This window comes from Falco peregrinus, chromosome 19 (genome assembly GCF_023634155.1).
Source record: "Falco peregrinus isolate bFalPer1 chromosome 19, bFalPer1.pri, whole genome shotgun sequence".
Lineage (NCBI taxonomy): Eukaryota > Metazoa > Chordata > Aves > Falconiformes > Falconidae > Falco > Falco peregrinus.
This window is the reverse complement of record NC_073740.1, coordinates 5,002,192-5,019,357: the sequence shown is the minus strand read 5'-3', so window position 1 is coordinate 5,019,357 and position 17,166 is coordinate 5,002,192. Positions and strand designations below refer to the sequence as shown.

General features: G+C 50.8%; 1 protein-coding gene across 2 annotated transcripts; it reads left to right on the top strand.

Moving 5' to 3' along the window:
* The first annotated feature begins 128 nt into the window (after positions 1-128).
* On the top strand, positions 129-17,160 carry RPRD2 (regulation of nuclear pre-mRNA domain containing 2). Of its 2 annotated transcripts, XM_055792299.1 has the most exons (10): positions 130-707; positions 7,214-7,343; positions 9,544-9,644; positions 10,837-10,914; positions 12,230-12,282; positions 13,573-13,699; positions 14,649-14,824; positions 15,498-15,783; positions 16,141-16,419; positions 16,703-17,160. In XM_055792299.1, the coding sequence occupies exons 1-10, from the start codon at positions 488-490 to the stop codon at positions 17,041-17,043; spliced, it is 1,791 nt and encodes a 596-aa protein (XP_055648274.1). In that variant the 5' UTR covers positions 130-487; the 3' UTR covers positions 17,044-17,160. The 2 variants fall into 2 exon arrangements, with proteins under 2 accessions (XP_055648275.1, XP_055648274.1); XM_055792300.1 differs by lacking the exon at positions 10,837-10,914 and having other exon boundaries at positions 129-707.
* The last annotated feature ends 6 nt before the right edge of the window (positions 17,161-17,166 follow it).

Genomic DNA, 17,166 nt, shown 5'->3' with positions numbered 1-17,166 from the left:
GGGGGCGGCCGCCATCTTGCGCGGCGGGGGCGCGCGCAGAGGGGCGGGGCGCGGCGCAGGCGCGGCGGGGCGGGCGGGCGCGTGCGCGCTGAGGCGGCGGCGCAGGCGCGGAGGGGCGGGGGGGGGGCAGCGCCGCGGCGGCCCGTGTGAGGGAGCCCGGCACAAAATGGCGGCGGGGGGGCGGGCGCTGCGTGCGGGGGGGGCCGGCCGGTGACCGCGCCGCCGCCGCCGCTCCCAGCCGTCACCCGGGGCTAAGCGGGACGGGGCCTTACGGGCCGCGGCTGCACGATCGCCCTCGGGGCGGCGCCGTCGCCCGCCGCCTCTCCTCAGGCCCGGCGCAGCGGGCCGCCGCGCTCCCCAGCCGGCCGCCGCGGGCCCCGCCGCCTCCTGAGGCGCCGCCGCCCGGGCCCCGCCGGGCCCAGAGCGGAGCGGGGAGCGCCGCGCCGCCGCCGTCCGTGCGGCCCGGTTGGGCGAGCAGGGCGGGAAGATGGCGGCGGGCGGCGGAGGCGGCGGCCGGGCCTCCTCCTCCTCCTCCTCGGCCGCCGCCTCCTCCTCGTCGGCCGGCGCGCTGGAGGCCTCGCTCGACAGGAAGCTGCAGGCGGTGACCAACACGATGGAGTCCATCCAGGGCCTCTCCTCCTGGTGCCTGGAGAACAAGCGGCACCACAGCACCATCGTCTACCACTGGATGAAGTGGCTGCGCCGCTGTGAGTGCGGGGCGCCGGCGGCGGGGGGGGGGGGGGGTGGCCGGGCCCGGGGGTTGTGCGGCGGGGGGTCGCCCACCTCCCCGGAGGGGGGCCCGTGGGCTGTGCGGCTGGAGGGGCCGCCCCTTGCGCTGGGGGGGTGGTCGCCCGCCCCCCTGGAGCCTCGGCCTGCTGCTCCCGGTGCCCGTCGGGGTGAGGGCCGTGCGGGGGGCTGCAGGCTGGGGGGTCCGCAGTGGGGAGGGTGGTGCGGGGCAGCTTACACGGCCGTACCAGAGGCTTCGGACCCGGCGTCAGGCAGCGCCGTGAAATCTGGGCGTCTGGGTTCGCTCCTGTCGGTGCTGCGGGGCCCCTGGGCAGGGTTTCTGCTTGGCATCACCTTGTCACGCTTAGAAAAACACAAATCGCGTGTCTGCACCTGAATGGTGGCACCTTCAGCTTCCTGAATTCTGGGTCTGCTTGCCCGGGATCTTCCAAAACGTTATTTTGAGAGCTGGGGTGGGAAGGATGCCTTCAGCATTGTGGGGGTAAGGGACCATCACTGCCCGCTTCCACGGGCCTGTTGTGGGTGCGGATAAGCGTTGGGTGCCAACACTTGGATTTGGCGAGTGCCCGCAGGTGATGCGGCGGTGATCTGCAAGTGGGAAAGTTAATGTTTTCATGAGTCCAAATAAAGCGGCTTTATCTGTGCCGTCTCGCTGCTATGTGAAGGTTTTGCTTGTTGTCGCAGGAGCTGGAGTAAGCTTTGCGTTAACGCAAAGATAACGTTCCTATCCCAAGGCATCACTCCAGTTTGTCATAAACATTTTGTGAAGTTTGGGGATAGTTGGTTTTCTGTGTTGAGGCCCTTCTGCAAAATGCGCAGGGCCCTCTTCCCCCAAATTTTGATTTGCATTTTTGTTGGTCCGTATGCTGCGTGATTAAACAGAGCAAGGTAAGAGCCTGAGGTCTGTTGTTTTCTGGTCCATACCGACCTGCTGGTGAGGGGAAGCTGGCCTTGGTCCATCCTGCCTCGCTGTCGTTCCCCACCTCTCCTGGAAATCCTCATCCCTCTGACAGCCCTTGTCACCACGGGGGTCCTGTGGGACCATCCTCGGTCCTCTTCTCTCTCTCTCGCTCCGAGCACACCCCCTCTGAACAAAATCCATCTCCTGTCTCTCCTTGGGACATACAGACTCCTCGGGACTTGGCGTCTCTTGTCACAGCTGCTGTTTGGGCTCCTCTCTAGGATTTTGGTGAACGTTTTTGCTGTAGGTCAGGCTCAACGCGACGCAGCTCCTCGTTCCCTGCCTGTACCTCGGGGCAGGTCCTCGCTGTGCCTGGCTGCTTGAGCCTTTGTGCCAGCGTGACTCCCCCATGTTTGTCGTCCTGCAGCTCCCCTCCCGCTGGCCTGTGGAGCTGAGACTCTTCCCTGGACTCCTGCCGCTTTTCCGTGGCTGACATTCATCTTTCAGCTCCTGGCCAAGGCAGCTGAGCTTCCAGAGATGCTGCTTTGGCACTGCCCCTTCCTTCTTCCTTGCAGTCTTCCATGACTCCTTCCCTCCTTCCCAAGCTCATCAAAAGTAACGTGTTCGTTCCCGCTTGCGGGGCCCCTGATGCTCCATTCCTGCCCTGCAGGAGCTGCTCCCTGCGGGGCACCCTGCTCCTGCTCCTCAGCCCCTGGTACCAGCCTGGACTTTTTGTTTTATTTTGGCACAAGAGCTTTCAGGGCTTTCCTTGCCCAGCCCTCGTGAGGATCTCCCCTCAACACCCCTCGTGTTTGTCCCAGTTTCTTCTTAAGCATCTTCTCTGAGGTACCAGCTAAAGCAGCCCTGGGCAGCAGTTGTGATACTGCTGTGCCCTGACCTCTGATTATTTGGTTACTTCCCACTTCGTGGGTTTTTTTGGTTTTTTTCTCCTGCTTTTCCCTTCATGGTACGTTTCATTCTCTGCCCCAAGGACCTTGCAGCCTCTCACACAGCGGCAACTCGTACTCCTAAGCAAAAGACTTCAGTGTTACTTCAGTGTAACAGCAGCGAGTACAGCTTGCTTTTGGGTTCCTTTCCCAACTTTTGAATATTTTAACTCTAAAGCTGCTAAGAATGCATAAAAGCTGCTTTTTCCAGGGAGCTCCTTGTGAAGGATTGGTGTGGTGGGATCAAGGGCTGTATCTCAGCGCTGTGTCCGGGTGAAGACGAAGGCACCTGCGTTCAAGCTGGGGGAGAGTTGCTGTTGTCTCTCTTAGATGCCCATCTCTGTTCAGTGTGAAACCCCTGAGTGGGGCAGCTCCAGCCCAGCGTCTCTCCAGCGATGTCAGTGTTGGGTTGAGGGCGGTTTCTTGCAGGAGGTTTATAGAAAATGTCAAGCGCGGGGAAAAAAATTAGCCTTTTGATTCTTTGTCCTCTATAAATCAGGGGGAGTAGGCGTTGGGCTGGCCTGTGGGGCGGTCAGTGCTCCTGCCTCGGGCTGTGGAGGGATTTTGCCTGAGCACTGGTGGTCTTGTGGGTGCTCCCACCCCAGAGGGTGGTCAGTCACTCTCCCCATGCGCACTTCTGGGGGGAAACGGCTGCATTTTGCTGCGGGTATTTCCTAGTATCTGCATTTTCCCATATCTTGATGGATTTTTCTACACTTCGGTGTTAGATATTTGTTTCAGCTGATGTGAAATGTCCAATTTAACCGAAGGGGTATGTGGCTACTTGGACAAAGAATTGGGTCCTTTCAGAGAAAAAAAAACAAACCCAAACCTGAGTGCTGTTATTTAAGTAAGTTGTGGATGGCATGAGCATCTCGCTTCCTGGGTCAAAGCTTGTCCTGAGCATCAGCCGGTCACAGCTGCGGTTATTGGCCCAGAGTTTCACGATGTGAATGTTTCTGTGAGGTAATGCTGCCGTAACTTTACCTCTGAGAAGTTTGTTGTGGACCCAGAGCTCTTCATCTCTGTGTCCACACGAGCAGCTCTTTAAGTGTGAGTTGCATCGGACACACGGTGCGCCAGCTGCCCTGGGATGCCGGTCAGTGGAGCAGGCGGCTGTCCTGGAGCCGAGCAAAAAGCTGGGATGGGCTGTTATAAAATTTCCTGTTTCTTGCCTGTATTTCCTCTCCGGTTTAAGCCAAGACAGTCCAAGAGTAATTAAGAAGCCGTTCACCCATCGGATACGGCCAGTTGCATAATGTGTTTGGAACCCCTTGTACAAAGTGCATCTTGGACCCAAGGGTGCTCGGCTTTTTTCATGCAGCTTGTCCTTAGCCTAGGTATTGGTCTAGCAGGGAGTTTTCCTACTGTGCAAGTTGGGTGAATCTTGTTTTATAAATATTAGCTCTAAATTGAGGAGCTAAATTAAAATTAATTCTGCCTTGGCTGAGGTCTGCATTCACCCTTGTGGAAACCGTGGCAGAGGTGATGGTGTGAGCTGTGCTCCATGTGTTGGGCATTTGTATTGAACTTGGCTCTGGATTTCTGAATGCTGTGTATACGGTGAATCGTTTAAATCAAAGGTTTATATATCTTCAAGATCTATTTTGCATTGTGTCGTAGATCTGGAATCAGCGCTCTCTCTGCTGGTGAATAAGTGTCGGGATAGAAAGAGCATCCAGTGACAAGCGGGTGAATTAGCAGTGGAGTGCTGGGCTTTAATTAAATTGCAGAAAACCCATTTTGATGGGATGATGACCTGATAGGTTATTGAGGCTGGTGTTTTGGGGAAAGCTGACTCCAAATTGTTTTGGGAAGCCAGGGGAGTGCAGCTCTGCTCCGGCTGGATTTCCAGCCCTCCGGGCAGAGCAGAATGCTCCTCACCCTGCTTCTCACTCAGACAAACAAACCCCTATCTGCTGTGTAAGCATGTTTAGCGTGAAGATTGTAAATAACAGTTTCTGCTAATGAATCTTTGTGCTTGTTTTGTTTGTTGCTATAAAAGCCTAGTCTGGGACATGGGAGTTGAGGCTCCTTGACATGGCAGCTGCCAGAACAGTGTTGGAGTAGCCTGGTGGGAAAGATGAAACATACCCTCAGCCAAAAAAATAGCTGGAAAATACACGAGTAGCAAAGTCAGGGGTGAGAAGTGGTCTGCGGTGCTGGTGGAGGCAGCAGCTGTGTGATGCCTGGTTTGGGGCTCACACCGGTGGCCACTGCGGGCTGGGGCCATGAGGATGAGGGAAGTCCAGGGGGCTGTCTGTCTGTCTCCTTGACCTGCCGTGCTGTGCCTGCCCTGGGTTTAGGGCCTGACGATGCTTCTTGCTCACGCACGGGTTTGTGGTGACACTCAGCGGGTACCAGCAGTGAGCAAGAAGAATCAGTGCTGCTGGGGGGGGGTGGGGGGTGGTGGCTCAGGGAGGCTTCAACCTGTTGAAGATTTGACAATCAAACCAGACCAAGCCTCAGTTTTGTTTCTCCAAAGAGGCTGCCTTCTGTGAAAGATCTTCATTTCCAACAAACGACTCGCAAAATCAGCCCTTGGTATCGGCAGGTCGGTGTAGAGCTCATGCAGTCAAAATGTTCTGGCATCAGCTTTTCAAGCAGGCTCGCTGCCTGCTGGGACTCCTCTGCCAGGCGGGTGCTGGACCCAGGGCTGCTTGCTTGGTGCCGATCCCTTGGCCAGGACGGAGGCCTTCTGCAGGACAGGTGTGTGAGAGCAGGGACGAGAGTCTCCTGTCGAGAGGAGTCCCAGAAAACACCGGCGTCTCATGCTCGGCTTCCCAGACGTGAGCATGCAGCGTCGTTCGTGAGCAGGGATCCTCTGTTTTATAACAAGTAATAATTGCATTCAGTAGGCAAAAAAAGAACTAACCCTGTATTTCTGTGGCTACCATCCTGCTTTTGTGGGCTCCTTGCCAGGAGTCAGTCGGTGGCCACTGACCCCTCTTCTCTGCATCGGAGAGGGATGTTAGAAAAGAGGGAGGCAATATTTAACAATTAGTGTCCAATAAAAGCGTGTGAGCTTATTGTTGGCTGGAAAATACTCGTGTAGTGGCTTTTCCTTAGGCGCAGGCTGAGGCGCCAATGAGTTCTGTGAAAATCCTGGCTTTATTTCTGGCTGGCTTTGAGCAGGAGGGGAGCACGCAGCTGCCAGAGATGGAGTCGCTGTGGTGGGTGGTTTGGAGTTTTTCTGCGACAGGTTGCCAGCGCAGGAGCGGTGTTGGTAAGGGGTAAGCTCCCACCAAGGGCACTGGACCAGGGATCATGCTCAGAGCTTCCCAGCAGGAGACTCAGAGACCAGGAGAGCTGCAAGGTGCAGCAGTGGGAAGAGGCTCTGCCAAGGTAGGGACAATTGGAAAATGAAGCGGGATAGAGAATTAAGGGATTTGTAGCTAAAAAATCTGATTGCTAATGCAGCCTGGGTACAGCCAGCGGGGGGGTGTAACATGGGGAAGATGGGAGCCTGCTAGAGCCCACGGGCATGTGAAAGAAATCCATCTATTGTCACCATTCCTATATTTAAATCCTTGTGTTGTATCGTTAAATTAAGTGAAGAAGCTAATTAGCATGTGGCTGCGCTTACTGCACTACAAGTGCTGTTCCTGGCCAACTGAAGGAGAGGTTTGATGAAATAATTAAATTTGGAGCCGAATATAGGAAGCTCAGAGGCACATTTGGTGTGGATGCGTTCGGAGTAGAGCCGCCGGGGGGAGGGCTGGGTGCGAAGGTCAGTGCCGGCTCGGCAGGGACGAGGGAGGTGGTTTTTGGAGAAATCGATCCCTGGAGGAGAAGGGACGCAGATCCGGGGTCCTTTGTGTGCCACACAAAAGCTGGTGCCTGGCTAGCATTAAATCGCACGTCGGGAAAGGGCCATCCAGGCAGCCGCGTCCAAGGAATCAGCAGCGCTTATTAAATACATTAATAAGCATTGGTTTATTAATAGGAGGCATTTAAAGGGATGTGGAGAAGGTGTCTCCCTGTCTGTAGTAAGTGTCCTCTGGACAGCTATGGACACTGGTAAAACCTCCCCAATAAAGCTGCAAATCTTCGAGACCGTTTTAAGCTGTGAGAGCTTAAAAAAAAGGGAGATTTATACATGATTGTTCTTAAAAAATATGAATAAATGTCCACTACATTATTAAACAGGAAGCTGCACTGAAGCAGTAGCCAAGCGGGGTGATGCTGGAGCTCCAGAGAGAGGACCATACGCACACTCTGGAGTGGTTGAGTTTTTGCTCCGTGCAGAAGTTTGTGCCATTTTGCATTTGACCTTTTAACCACAGGCGATGCTGATCTTTCTAGCTAATACGGTTCCTTTCGCTGCGTGGGGATGATAGATCCAGCGCAGGGTCAATGGATTTTTGCGTCCTTTCTAAGCTCGAGACAGAGTCGATGCTTGAGGTTGCCAAACACGCAGGTTTTGGGAAGATGTGGAAATTATTTGTAAATGGGATTTCATCTCCAGCCCCCAGTTCTGACTGTTGGACTGGCCCTTGTACATGCTGGAAATGCTGAAAAAAATTCTAAAACCAGGCACTTAAATGTTGTTGTCAAAACACAGCTGACGTGACTACTTCTGCTTGATGACGAATCTGAATTTTCTTTTTGTCTTTAGCTGCCTTTCCTCATCGTCTGAACCTTTTTTACTTGGCCAATGACGTCATACAGAACTGCAAGAGAAAAAATGCAATTGTCTTTCGTGATACGTTTGCAGAAGTGCTTCCTGAAGCTGCTTCGTTGGTGAAGTAAGTAACTGGTTTGGAAGGTTGAATGTCTCAGAAATGTGATTTTTTTTTTTTTTTTTTTTCTTCTAACATCTCAAAGTCTAGAAACATCAGAAAAAAATCAAGGATTTTGTTCGAGCGACTGCGTGGGTTTGAGCTTCTCTATGAGGAGGGTGCTAGAACGGGCACAGAGCTGGCTTTTAATTTGCGTGGGGGTCTCATTGGAGTATAAATTATCATGTGAAGTGGTGTGAGGGGCAAGTCTTGCACCATTGTGTGCGTGCCCCGTAGCTCTGCCCTCCCCTTGCGTGTGGGCACTGGTGGCTTGTGCTGCTGCTGGGGGCGAATGGTGCAGACCTGGGGGAGCACTCGCATCACGGTGCGGTACAACAAGACAGGGAGGAAGAGGAGGAGGAGGAGGTTTTTGTGGCCTCCAGGGATCTGTCTGTGGTCGACCACCAAGAGAACAAGCATTGCAGATGCCAGTCTAAACCCTGCCTGGCTTCTGCGAACTTCTCTCTGTCTCCTGTGCTGCTGTACCCATCGCTGAAGCGTTACTTCAAGGTAATGCGCTTTCAAAGGTGGCTTAGCGCTCTGCTGGAAGTCGGAGACTTTAATTTATGAGAGTAGCGTGGGAGAAAAAGATCTTGCGCTGGCAGGTGGCCAGGTGGGGTGAGCCCCGTCCTGTCGTTACCGCTGGGTGCCTCACTGCCCTCTGGTTTGGTTTCTGAATCTTCCTCAAACCAGATGATCTGTCAGGGGCAGGACATGGTAAAAAGACAAAGCTGACATGATGTGACTGGTTTGTGTTGTGTGTCTTTGGAACGGTTTGAAGCAGCAAATTGTTGAACGTGGCGTGAGGCAGGGAAAAGGTTTAAGTTGGACTGCTTGTTAGCTTATAGTTAAATGTAATTTGCCAGAAGAGAAAGTTGAAAATACCATTAATAGATGCCAACAATGAGGAGGAGGGAGAAAAAATGCTGGGAGTATCAGCTAGCAAAGCAAAAAAGAGAAGGAAAAGCTACAGCCAGAAGTGCGTGTTCCCATTCCATTGGTGGCCTCAGCAGGCTTTACCAAGCCTGCTCTTGATTCCAGATGTTGGAGTCATGGATTCAGGAATGATTAAATGGATAAAAGTTCTCCCAGCTTGCTGCTTCCGAGTTCCGCTGTTTGTGTACCGTGGCAGTGTGACTTGACTAGCCTTTACCCTTTACGGACCCCGATGGAAGGGTTTTTTTTTGCAAATTCCACGCGCACCTCGCTGCGCTGGCAGGCGCTATCCTTCTGTCCGTCCCTGTGCAAAGCTTTGCCTGGCCAGGGACGGCACTGTTGCTCCATAGCAGAGTCTCAGCCACCGGCCGCCTTCCAGATGGTTTAAAAAGCAGGAAAACTGGCCAGAAAACGCATCGCTCGCTCTTCAGGTGCTGAGCTGGAAGGCAAACGCAGCAGGGCTTGACGTTGAAGGGGTGAAGCTGTTCCTTCCACAGCTCTGTCTGGCAGAGCACCCACCACCTGAGGGTGCAGAGCAGCCCCTTCACCTCTGGGCTTGGAGCCGTGCTGTGGTGCCAGCTGCCGCCCAGGTCCTGCTGGCAGCGGTGGTGGCAGCTCCGCTTTCCAATTAAGAGTTTATTAATCTGAGCTCAAGTCCTCTGGGCCAGTCGCTTCTGGTTGTTGGCAGGGTTCAGGCTCGCATGGTCGCCCAGAGCTGGAGAGGTGTGTGTGGCGTGGAGTTACTGGGCACCAAAGCCAGCTCGGGTCGGGTCACTGCTGTACTCGCTCTGCTTCTTGTAACGCTCGTCCTCCACTGGTTCCTGCGACGGAAATCCCCGCAACGTGCCACTCAAATCCCAGGTTACAACAATTTTAAAGCATCAGCCGTTACAATTATTAGAAGGCTGCTTTGGAAGAGTAACAAATTCTTTTCCCCCCTGAAGAAAGGCTTCAGGGAAAATCCTATTGGCGTTTGTACTGCTCTGAAACCTCCTGGTTTTACCCCAAAAAGGGTCCTCATCTGTTATGATACAGAAGTGTGTGTTTGCCTAACTCCAAGTGTGGACTTGCTGCCTCGGTCTCCCTGGGACCTTTTGCAAGTCTGAAGGGTCTTTTAAAGTTTTGATTTAAACACGTCATTATTTACATTATTTACATTATTATCTATCCTAGAATTGCAAGAAGTTACAATGTGGGGGCAAAGCAAACCCGCTACGCTCTTCTTTTTCAGGGATCCATCCGTTTCCAAATCTATCGAAAGAATCTTCAAAATCTGGGAGGACAGGAATGTGTACCCCGAGGAAACCATTTTGGCCCTAAAAGAAGCTCTGAGTAAGTTAGTTGCCCTTTGCACTTCTTACCTTACAAACTTAACGCGTGAGGTTAAAGAAAACGTCTGGAATCGCCGAGTGAGAGGAGTTTATTGTGTGTATCCGTTTTCTCGGCGTTTGTACCTAGCGCAGGCTTTACAGCAGCGAGGTGTCGTATGTGAGCAGCACTGAATCCACCTGCTTCACAGGGTGGGAGTGGGGGGGGGTTGTGCCTTTCTAAAAACAGCTCTGAATCCTTTCACGTAAGCTGGAATTGTTCCAGCTTGAGAGTAAAGAGAACGTGAAGGTAAAAGTGATCCTACAAGTCGGGAACACGGTGCCCTGGTAGAGTGCCTGTGTCCCTGGCTCTACCTTTGAGGCTGTATTAGCAATAAGCTGGTTTTCCTAATAATATTTGTGGTGGAGGAAAGAGGCTGGAAGCAAAGCTGGAGGGTGAAGTGTTCTCAAGTACTTAGGAAAGAACTCTCCTTAAAAGCTGAAACGGCGAACGTTAACTGGGAACATGCGTAGTCAGGTAAAAAACCAGAAATTAGCCGATACTCAAATACTCGAAGGAAATTGATCCACGTTTCGGCTTTCCTTGGGTACGTCGCTGAGAGCTAAAGGTGCTTCAGGAAATCCTCACGTGTGGTTTTGAGAGCCAGTCGTCATGGCAGGAGAAACACGGTGTGCGGGCTTTGGCATGCGAAAAGGCTTTAGCTGGGCATTGCATGTTGAGAAGTGAAGTTGATGCGTACGTTCTGAAATCTCTTATTTTTATTGTAACTTGAAAACAATATTTCGGATTCCTTGTAAATTAGATATTGTGGCTATTTTCCCGACTTGCATTACTTGCCTGTTGAATGCTGATTTCATGAAAGCCTCCCTTAAAGAGCCGAGCGGTACAGTTTTAGTTCTAGATGCCTCGTGTTTTTCCTTTTTACCCTGGCCGTGACTGTGATTTTTGAACTTGTCTCAGCGTAAGGGCAAACAGAAACTTGATTTAAAAATGGAAGACCATCCCACAGGTTGCTGTATTCCTGAGTAAACTTAGGTTCTCTTGGGCATCCAGCAGCTCATCTAAGGAAGTTGGTCTAGGTATTTTAAAACAAATTTCTGTTCACTCTTTTACCGTGCAACCGTATGGCACCAAAAACCAGATTCTTAAAAGGAATCCCATAATGCCAGACTGCAAAAAATGAAATGTTTTCCAGGTACCACTTTCAAAACTCAGAAGCAGCTGAAAGAAACCCTGAACAAACAACCGAATAAGCCGTGGAAGAAATCACAAAGTAAGGAAACAATGTGAACTCTCTGAACTAATATAGAAATTGCCTTCTTGAGGAACAGAAGAAAGGCTAGCCCAAACCGGGCAAAGTACCTGGACTAAAACATGAGCCAGCATGCATCTTCCAGGCTTGTAAAGCTCCTTACAGACTTAATCTGTAAAGCACCAAGGAGTTGTTGCTAGAGAACCACTTTTAAAAGGAATGAAGTAAGAAAAAAAAAAAAAATCTTTATGAGAAGAGGTTATGAAAGTAGAGGAAAGAGCTGGTGGAACCTCTTTGAAACTGGCGTTAGACTATTGAGAGATGGAGAGAAGACAGACAGAACCGTGTGCTTTGGCAGCAGGAGGTGGACACTACCTTCGTGCTCGGGAACATGCCTTCAGCAGCAAACTAGGTGCTAGGATAAAGGAAAACTGGAAGCTGGCAGTGCAGATAATGAACTTTGGCATCCGACAGTACCAGCAGCGCAGTCTAGCAGGAAATGCGTTTATAATATGCCAATCTTCCTAATCTCATTATCCGCTAAAGCCTTGAATGGTCTGTAAAGCGAGATGGTGGAACGTTAGGTGTAAGCCGCGGCATGCGCCCACCCGTACAAGTGCTGAGATCAGAAGGTTAACAAAAGAGTTTGGAAGCGTTTATAACTGCCCTTAACATCACAAGCTGCCTTCCCAAACAAAAATGTGCTATATTCAGCACGGATGAAGGGTTTAGCGTTTCGCCTCTTATCAGATGTTTCTCCTGTTCTGTCCAGAAACCAATGGATTAATCTCTTGACAGAGGGATTCGTTCCCCCTGCCAGAATAGAGGTGTAAGAGGTTTTTAAGGTTGAGAGCATGGTTAGGCCTAGTGGGTACCAAAGGGAGACCTTGTCCGAAGGAAATGCTGGGCTTTGCGTGTCAGCTCTGAAGTCTGGCACTTAAGAAATAATATTACCTTCCTTACGGAGAGGTATAAACTCATCAAATGAGGCTGTTGGATCAGCCCTTGCAGGGACTTGTCTTCCCAAAGGTAGAGCTGGAAAAGGCATGCACAGTAAATTTTTATAGCATGTTAAAAAAATTAATTGAAAGGCGATAGTATAATTTATTGAACCTCAGTCTCGATCTAGCTGCACGTGGCAGTGGCCCGATTAGCTAATGGAAAGCCAGAGCACTGAGGGACATCTGTGTGGAGGGGAAAATGTGATGGGTGACAACAGCCTGCGAGTCTTTTCGTTGAATTGTCTTAAAATATCTCGGTGACTTACTTTTAGTTGGGCTGCAGTTCCTTGGGTTCTTTATAAATTTTTTTTTATTTATTTTTTTTATTCCAACAGCATCCACAAACCCGAAAGCTGCTTTGAAGTCCAAGATTGTTGCTGAATTCAGAGTAAGTCTGCGAGTGGAAATACTCTGTTGCACTAACCTCCATCCTTGGGCTGTAGCTTTTGTGTCGCTTGTGTCCACCAGCAGCATAAGCTTGATGGGAAGCTCTAGTGTTCGCTGTCTTTATGTTCCTTGGCATATAACGCCTGCTAGGCGTTTCAGCTGTGAGTTTTGGTAGGGCTGCCACCCCTTCTGCGCGCTGTTAGGGACAGGAAGGCGGCTGGCAAACATTCGGAGCAGTGCAGAGGCCCCCTGTACCAGTTTTCATTTGGGGTAACCTCATACGGGAGGGCAGTGTGGTGGGTTGACCTTGGCTGGGGGTTGGGTGCCCACCAAGCCGCTCCATCACTCATCTCCTCAGCAAAACGGGGGGGGCGGGGGGGGGAAATAAGAAGGAAAACCCCACAGCCTTGTGGGTCAAGGTAAAGGCAGTTTATGTTCAGCCACATCCCGGGAAGCAGGGCTTCAGGCATAGCGGTTGTTCTGGAAGGTAAACTGAGTAAATAACGAATGTCCCCCCTTCCTCCTCCATTCTCTTCGCTTTTCTATCCGAGCAGATGCTGTATGGTGTGGAATATCCCACTGGCCACCTTGGGTCCCCTGTCCTGGCCGTGTCCCCTCCCAGGGTCTTGCCCACTCCCAGCCTGGTGGTGGGGAGAGGTTGGAGAGACAGCCTTGATGCTGTGTGAGCCCTGCTCAGCTGTAGATCAACACGCTGGTGTGTTCCCAGCACCTTTCTAGCTCCCCATGGCAGCACAGCCCGAGGAGGTTGCTGTGGGGCTCAGCCGGAGCCAGCACAAGCAGTTTGCTGTCTCGGGAGCTGCTTAAAATCCCCAGGCGCTTAGGCTGGCCGTCACCGACGGTGCTGACCGAGCTTGTCAGCTTGTCCCAGTGAAGGGGTAGTTTTAAGGTGGCTGAGGAGTTGGTGGCAAGAAATTTATCTAAATTCGATCGCCTGAAGGAGCGTGGTGTGTTAATGTAATGCACGGGCACTGGTGGAGTTTACAAAAGAAAATAAAAAAGGCCTGTTCCTACTCCAAACCATCACAGCCAGGAGTCCTGTAGAATTACAGCCCCTGCCTGAGCCCGGATCTGCCGATCTGTTTGACTTGAGGTTAAAAATCCAGAGACTGGCACGGTTCGTTTCTGTGTTAGCTCTCGTTTGGAAATGGTCTTGAACCGGCGAGTTGTTTGTCACTGAAGCAGGACTGTGCTGTTGGCTCTGTGCAGCAGGGTTTCTCTTCCGTGGAATGTGATGAGGATGCTTTTCTTGTTTGATTTCCCCCCCCACCAGCCACAGTCTCTTATTGAAGAATTGCTATTATACAAGCGCTCGGAAGACCAGATAGAACTGAAAGAGAAACAGCTTTCCACTATGAGAGTGGACGTCTGCAGCACTGAGACACTTAAATGTTTAAAAGGTAAAGACGGTGTATAACATACAAAACCCAACGTAATTAAGGGGGACAAATACAGTTGTAGGAGCCCCTTGGTTCTGTTGAGCCTCAGACTAGAAATGTAAACTAGAAAAGTAAACTGGGTCTGTAAAATACTGGTCAGACTGGGTCTGTAAAATACCAAAATTTCAGTGCAGTTAATAACCACCGAGCAGGAGCCTAAAAACTTTGTTAATTTGAACCTGTTCATAGAAACCTGCAGATACAGAGCTCAAACAAAGCCGAAGTGACCTCTTTTGAAATATTTAAACATGCCCTCCTGTGTCACTAAAATTTACATTGTTCTTAACGTCTTCAGAGCCCCTTAAATAATTTCAGATTTAGTATTTCAAGTTAAGGCAGCTGCCGGTGGCTGCAGTTTGATAATGCCAATTACGAGTCCAATAGCAAGTATTGGGGGCAAACGAATGGGGTTATGTTGAGCTGTATTAACAGGAAATTTAATTGTAAAACTGCAGGTAGATTTAGCTGTGCTTGTAATCCGTGATTTGGAAATGATCATTCGCAGTCGCGGTAATTTGTGGGTGTCATGAACCCCAATGATAGGATGTTAGGAGCCCTGGGAATATGGTAACGAAGGAAAAATAAAACTCGGGATTTTTGTCCCTTCCAAAATGAAAGTACTCTCCCTGTAAAGAGGAAAAATTTACACTTTACTTTAAAAGAGTAAAATTTTACGCTGCCTTGTCTTGAACTTACTTATCACTAATAACTAGTTGATAAACAATATGGACTGCTGGTGACTTGGCCTCTTCTTTTTTTTTTTTTTTTTTTTTTTTATATGGATAATGATGGATGGACGGGGTGATCTGGGGAGTGTGCAGCACGGTGCGGTCTCTGTTGTCTGAACTTCCCAGTTGCTGCTGTCAAGGGCATGCTTCCGAGAGCTGATTTTCCATTCATCTCCTTGCAGATAAAACAGGAGGAAAGAAGTTCTCCAAGGAGTTTGAAGAAGCAAGTTCAAAGCTGGAAGAATTTGTAAATGGCTTAGACAAGCAAGTGAAAAATGGCCCCTCTCTCACCGAAGCCCTGGAGAACGCCGGTATATTTTATGAAGCGCAGTATAAGGAAGTCAAGGTGGTAGCAAATGTAAGTACGCGCTTCCTCAATCCTCCTCACACAGACCGATGTCTGCCTGTGTTCGCTAAGCATCTCGGAGGCTGGAAAACGCATCTCTGTACTCCCAAATTAAGAAGTTTGTTATGAGTGTGGTACAAGTGTTGTCAAAAGAGAGCGGAGTTCAGGTGTTGGGCAAGAAAAAAAAGACGCTACAAAAAATCCGTGGGTTCAGAAGCTCAATTCTTGTGTGTTGCTGTAATTTCGTAGCCCTTCTGGGTTTTTAAACGGGGGCAAAATGACGGTTAGTCTAACTAATCCGAAATTCTGGAAACTGCGCCAACGATGATCAATAAGCGAACTAGATGAACAAAGAAAGAATTCAGTAAAGCATTGTAAACACAACCAACCCCTCCCCCCAGCCCTTCCAAAAAAACACTGAACAGGCAGCATATTTGTCAGAAAACGTGGCGGGAAAATGGGGTTTATGAAAATTGATTTAAGTCGGTGGAAGGTTTTACCTTCCCCCTTTTTTGTGGTCGTTGCTCTGCAAGTCACACTGAAAAGCTGAGTTCCTACCGCAGAGTTCTCACTGCAGGTAATCAGAAATGGTCTTCTAAGGCTGTGTGCTGCTTCGTTAGGGAAGTGATTAACGCATGCACTCTTCCGATAAAAGACACTCACTCCGATATCCGTCCTTTCTTAGGCTTATAAAACATTCGCTAATCGAGTGAGCAATCTAAAGAAAAAGCTAGACCAGCTGAAAGCAACACTTCCTGATCCAGAGGAGTCTCCTGTTCCTTCTCCGAGTATGGATGCCCCGTCTCCGACAGGCTCCGAGTCCCCTTTTCAGGGCATGGGGGAGGAGGATAACTCCCGGTCTCCGGTGGTTGGAAGCCGCAAGACGGTATCTCCAGAGCCTGTGACGGATAATCGGGATGTGGAAGACATGGAGCTGTCTGATGTGGAGGACGATACGTCTAAAATTATTGGTACGTCCTGCGGGAGCAGCAAGAGAAAGTGTCTGGTAGAAATTCTGTGGGGATGAAACAGCCCTTTGGGGTCTTGTTTGGGAGGCGGAGGGTGCACAGAGCCCTCGGTGGGTCACGGATTGGTGCCGCGGGGTTTTGGTCTCCCGCTCCAGGCCCCTGACTCAAACAGGGAAATGCCAACCTAGCTGCGGGTTTTCCCGTCTCCCAAACTGCTCATCCGATACGTTCTTACATACCCTGTGGGAATCGGACCTAACACACCTAATGACGAGGATCCTGTTGAAAATCCTGTGCCCTGTGTAGTTCTCGGGGGGGCAGAGTGACGGGTCTGGTCTTCTTCTCCCCCTCTCGGTGCAGTGGAAGAGAGGAAGGAGAAGCAGGCTCCTCCAGCTTCAGCACCCGTCAAGACTGAAAGCATCCCCAAAGCGGTGCCGTCTACCGCTGCGGTGGGCACAACCTCGGTGACGGTGACAACGCCTGCCCAGACTCCTCCAACCCCTCCGGCTCCAAAGGCAGTGAGCGCGGCGGCGCCCATCCCTCCGTCGCCAGCGCTTGCATTGCCCAACCTGGCCAACGTGGACCTGGCAAAGATCAGCTCCATCCTTAGCAGTTTAACTTCTGTCATGAAAAACACAGGTGAGTGCTGAAGGAGTGCCAGCCCCGGGGGTTTGGTTAACGGAGCTAACAACAGAGTCTTGTTTTGTAATCTCTGAAAGCCCTAATTGTCTCAAAATAAACACAAATGAGTTACTGCTTAAAAGATCTGGCTCGGTCTTTCCGACACACGACTGTTGGCTTCCTGAGCCTCTCCTTTCTCATGCTCGGAGCTCTGCTGCAGTTGTATCTGGGGAAAACTTGAGCCAAAAAAAGCTTCGCTTAACGAAGCAGCCTACGTGAGTGGTGTGTGCTTCTGTCCTAGGTGTCAGTCCCGCCTCGAGACCTTCTCCAGGAACCCCGACCAGCCCAACAGCTCTTACTAGCGGCCTGAAGACTCCTGTCATGGGAACTCAGTCTGCTCCTTCCAACCCATTAGCAAATATTCTCTCCAAAGTTGAAATAACTCCTGAAAGTATTTTGTCTGCTCTCTCCAAAACCCAGACTCAGACCGCACCAGCATTGCAAGGTACCAGAGTGGGTCGCGAGGGAATGGCTAACTGTGTGTTCGGTGGCAGTAGCCACGCTGAAACGTGCTGCAGTGCTTATCCTAAAGCGAAAATGAAAAACTTTTATGTGGAATGTATTACGTCTGTGGCAAGGTGACTTTTTCTCAGGTAGCCCACGTGTTACGGATCAGCAAGTTCACTTACTTTGCTGTACGTCTTCACATTTTTGCCGTGACTGAAGGGCGCTCATCCAGAACGCTTGGTTGAAGGGCGCAGAACA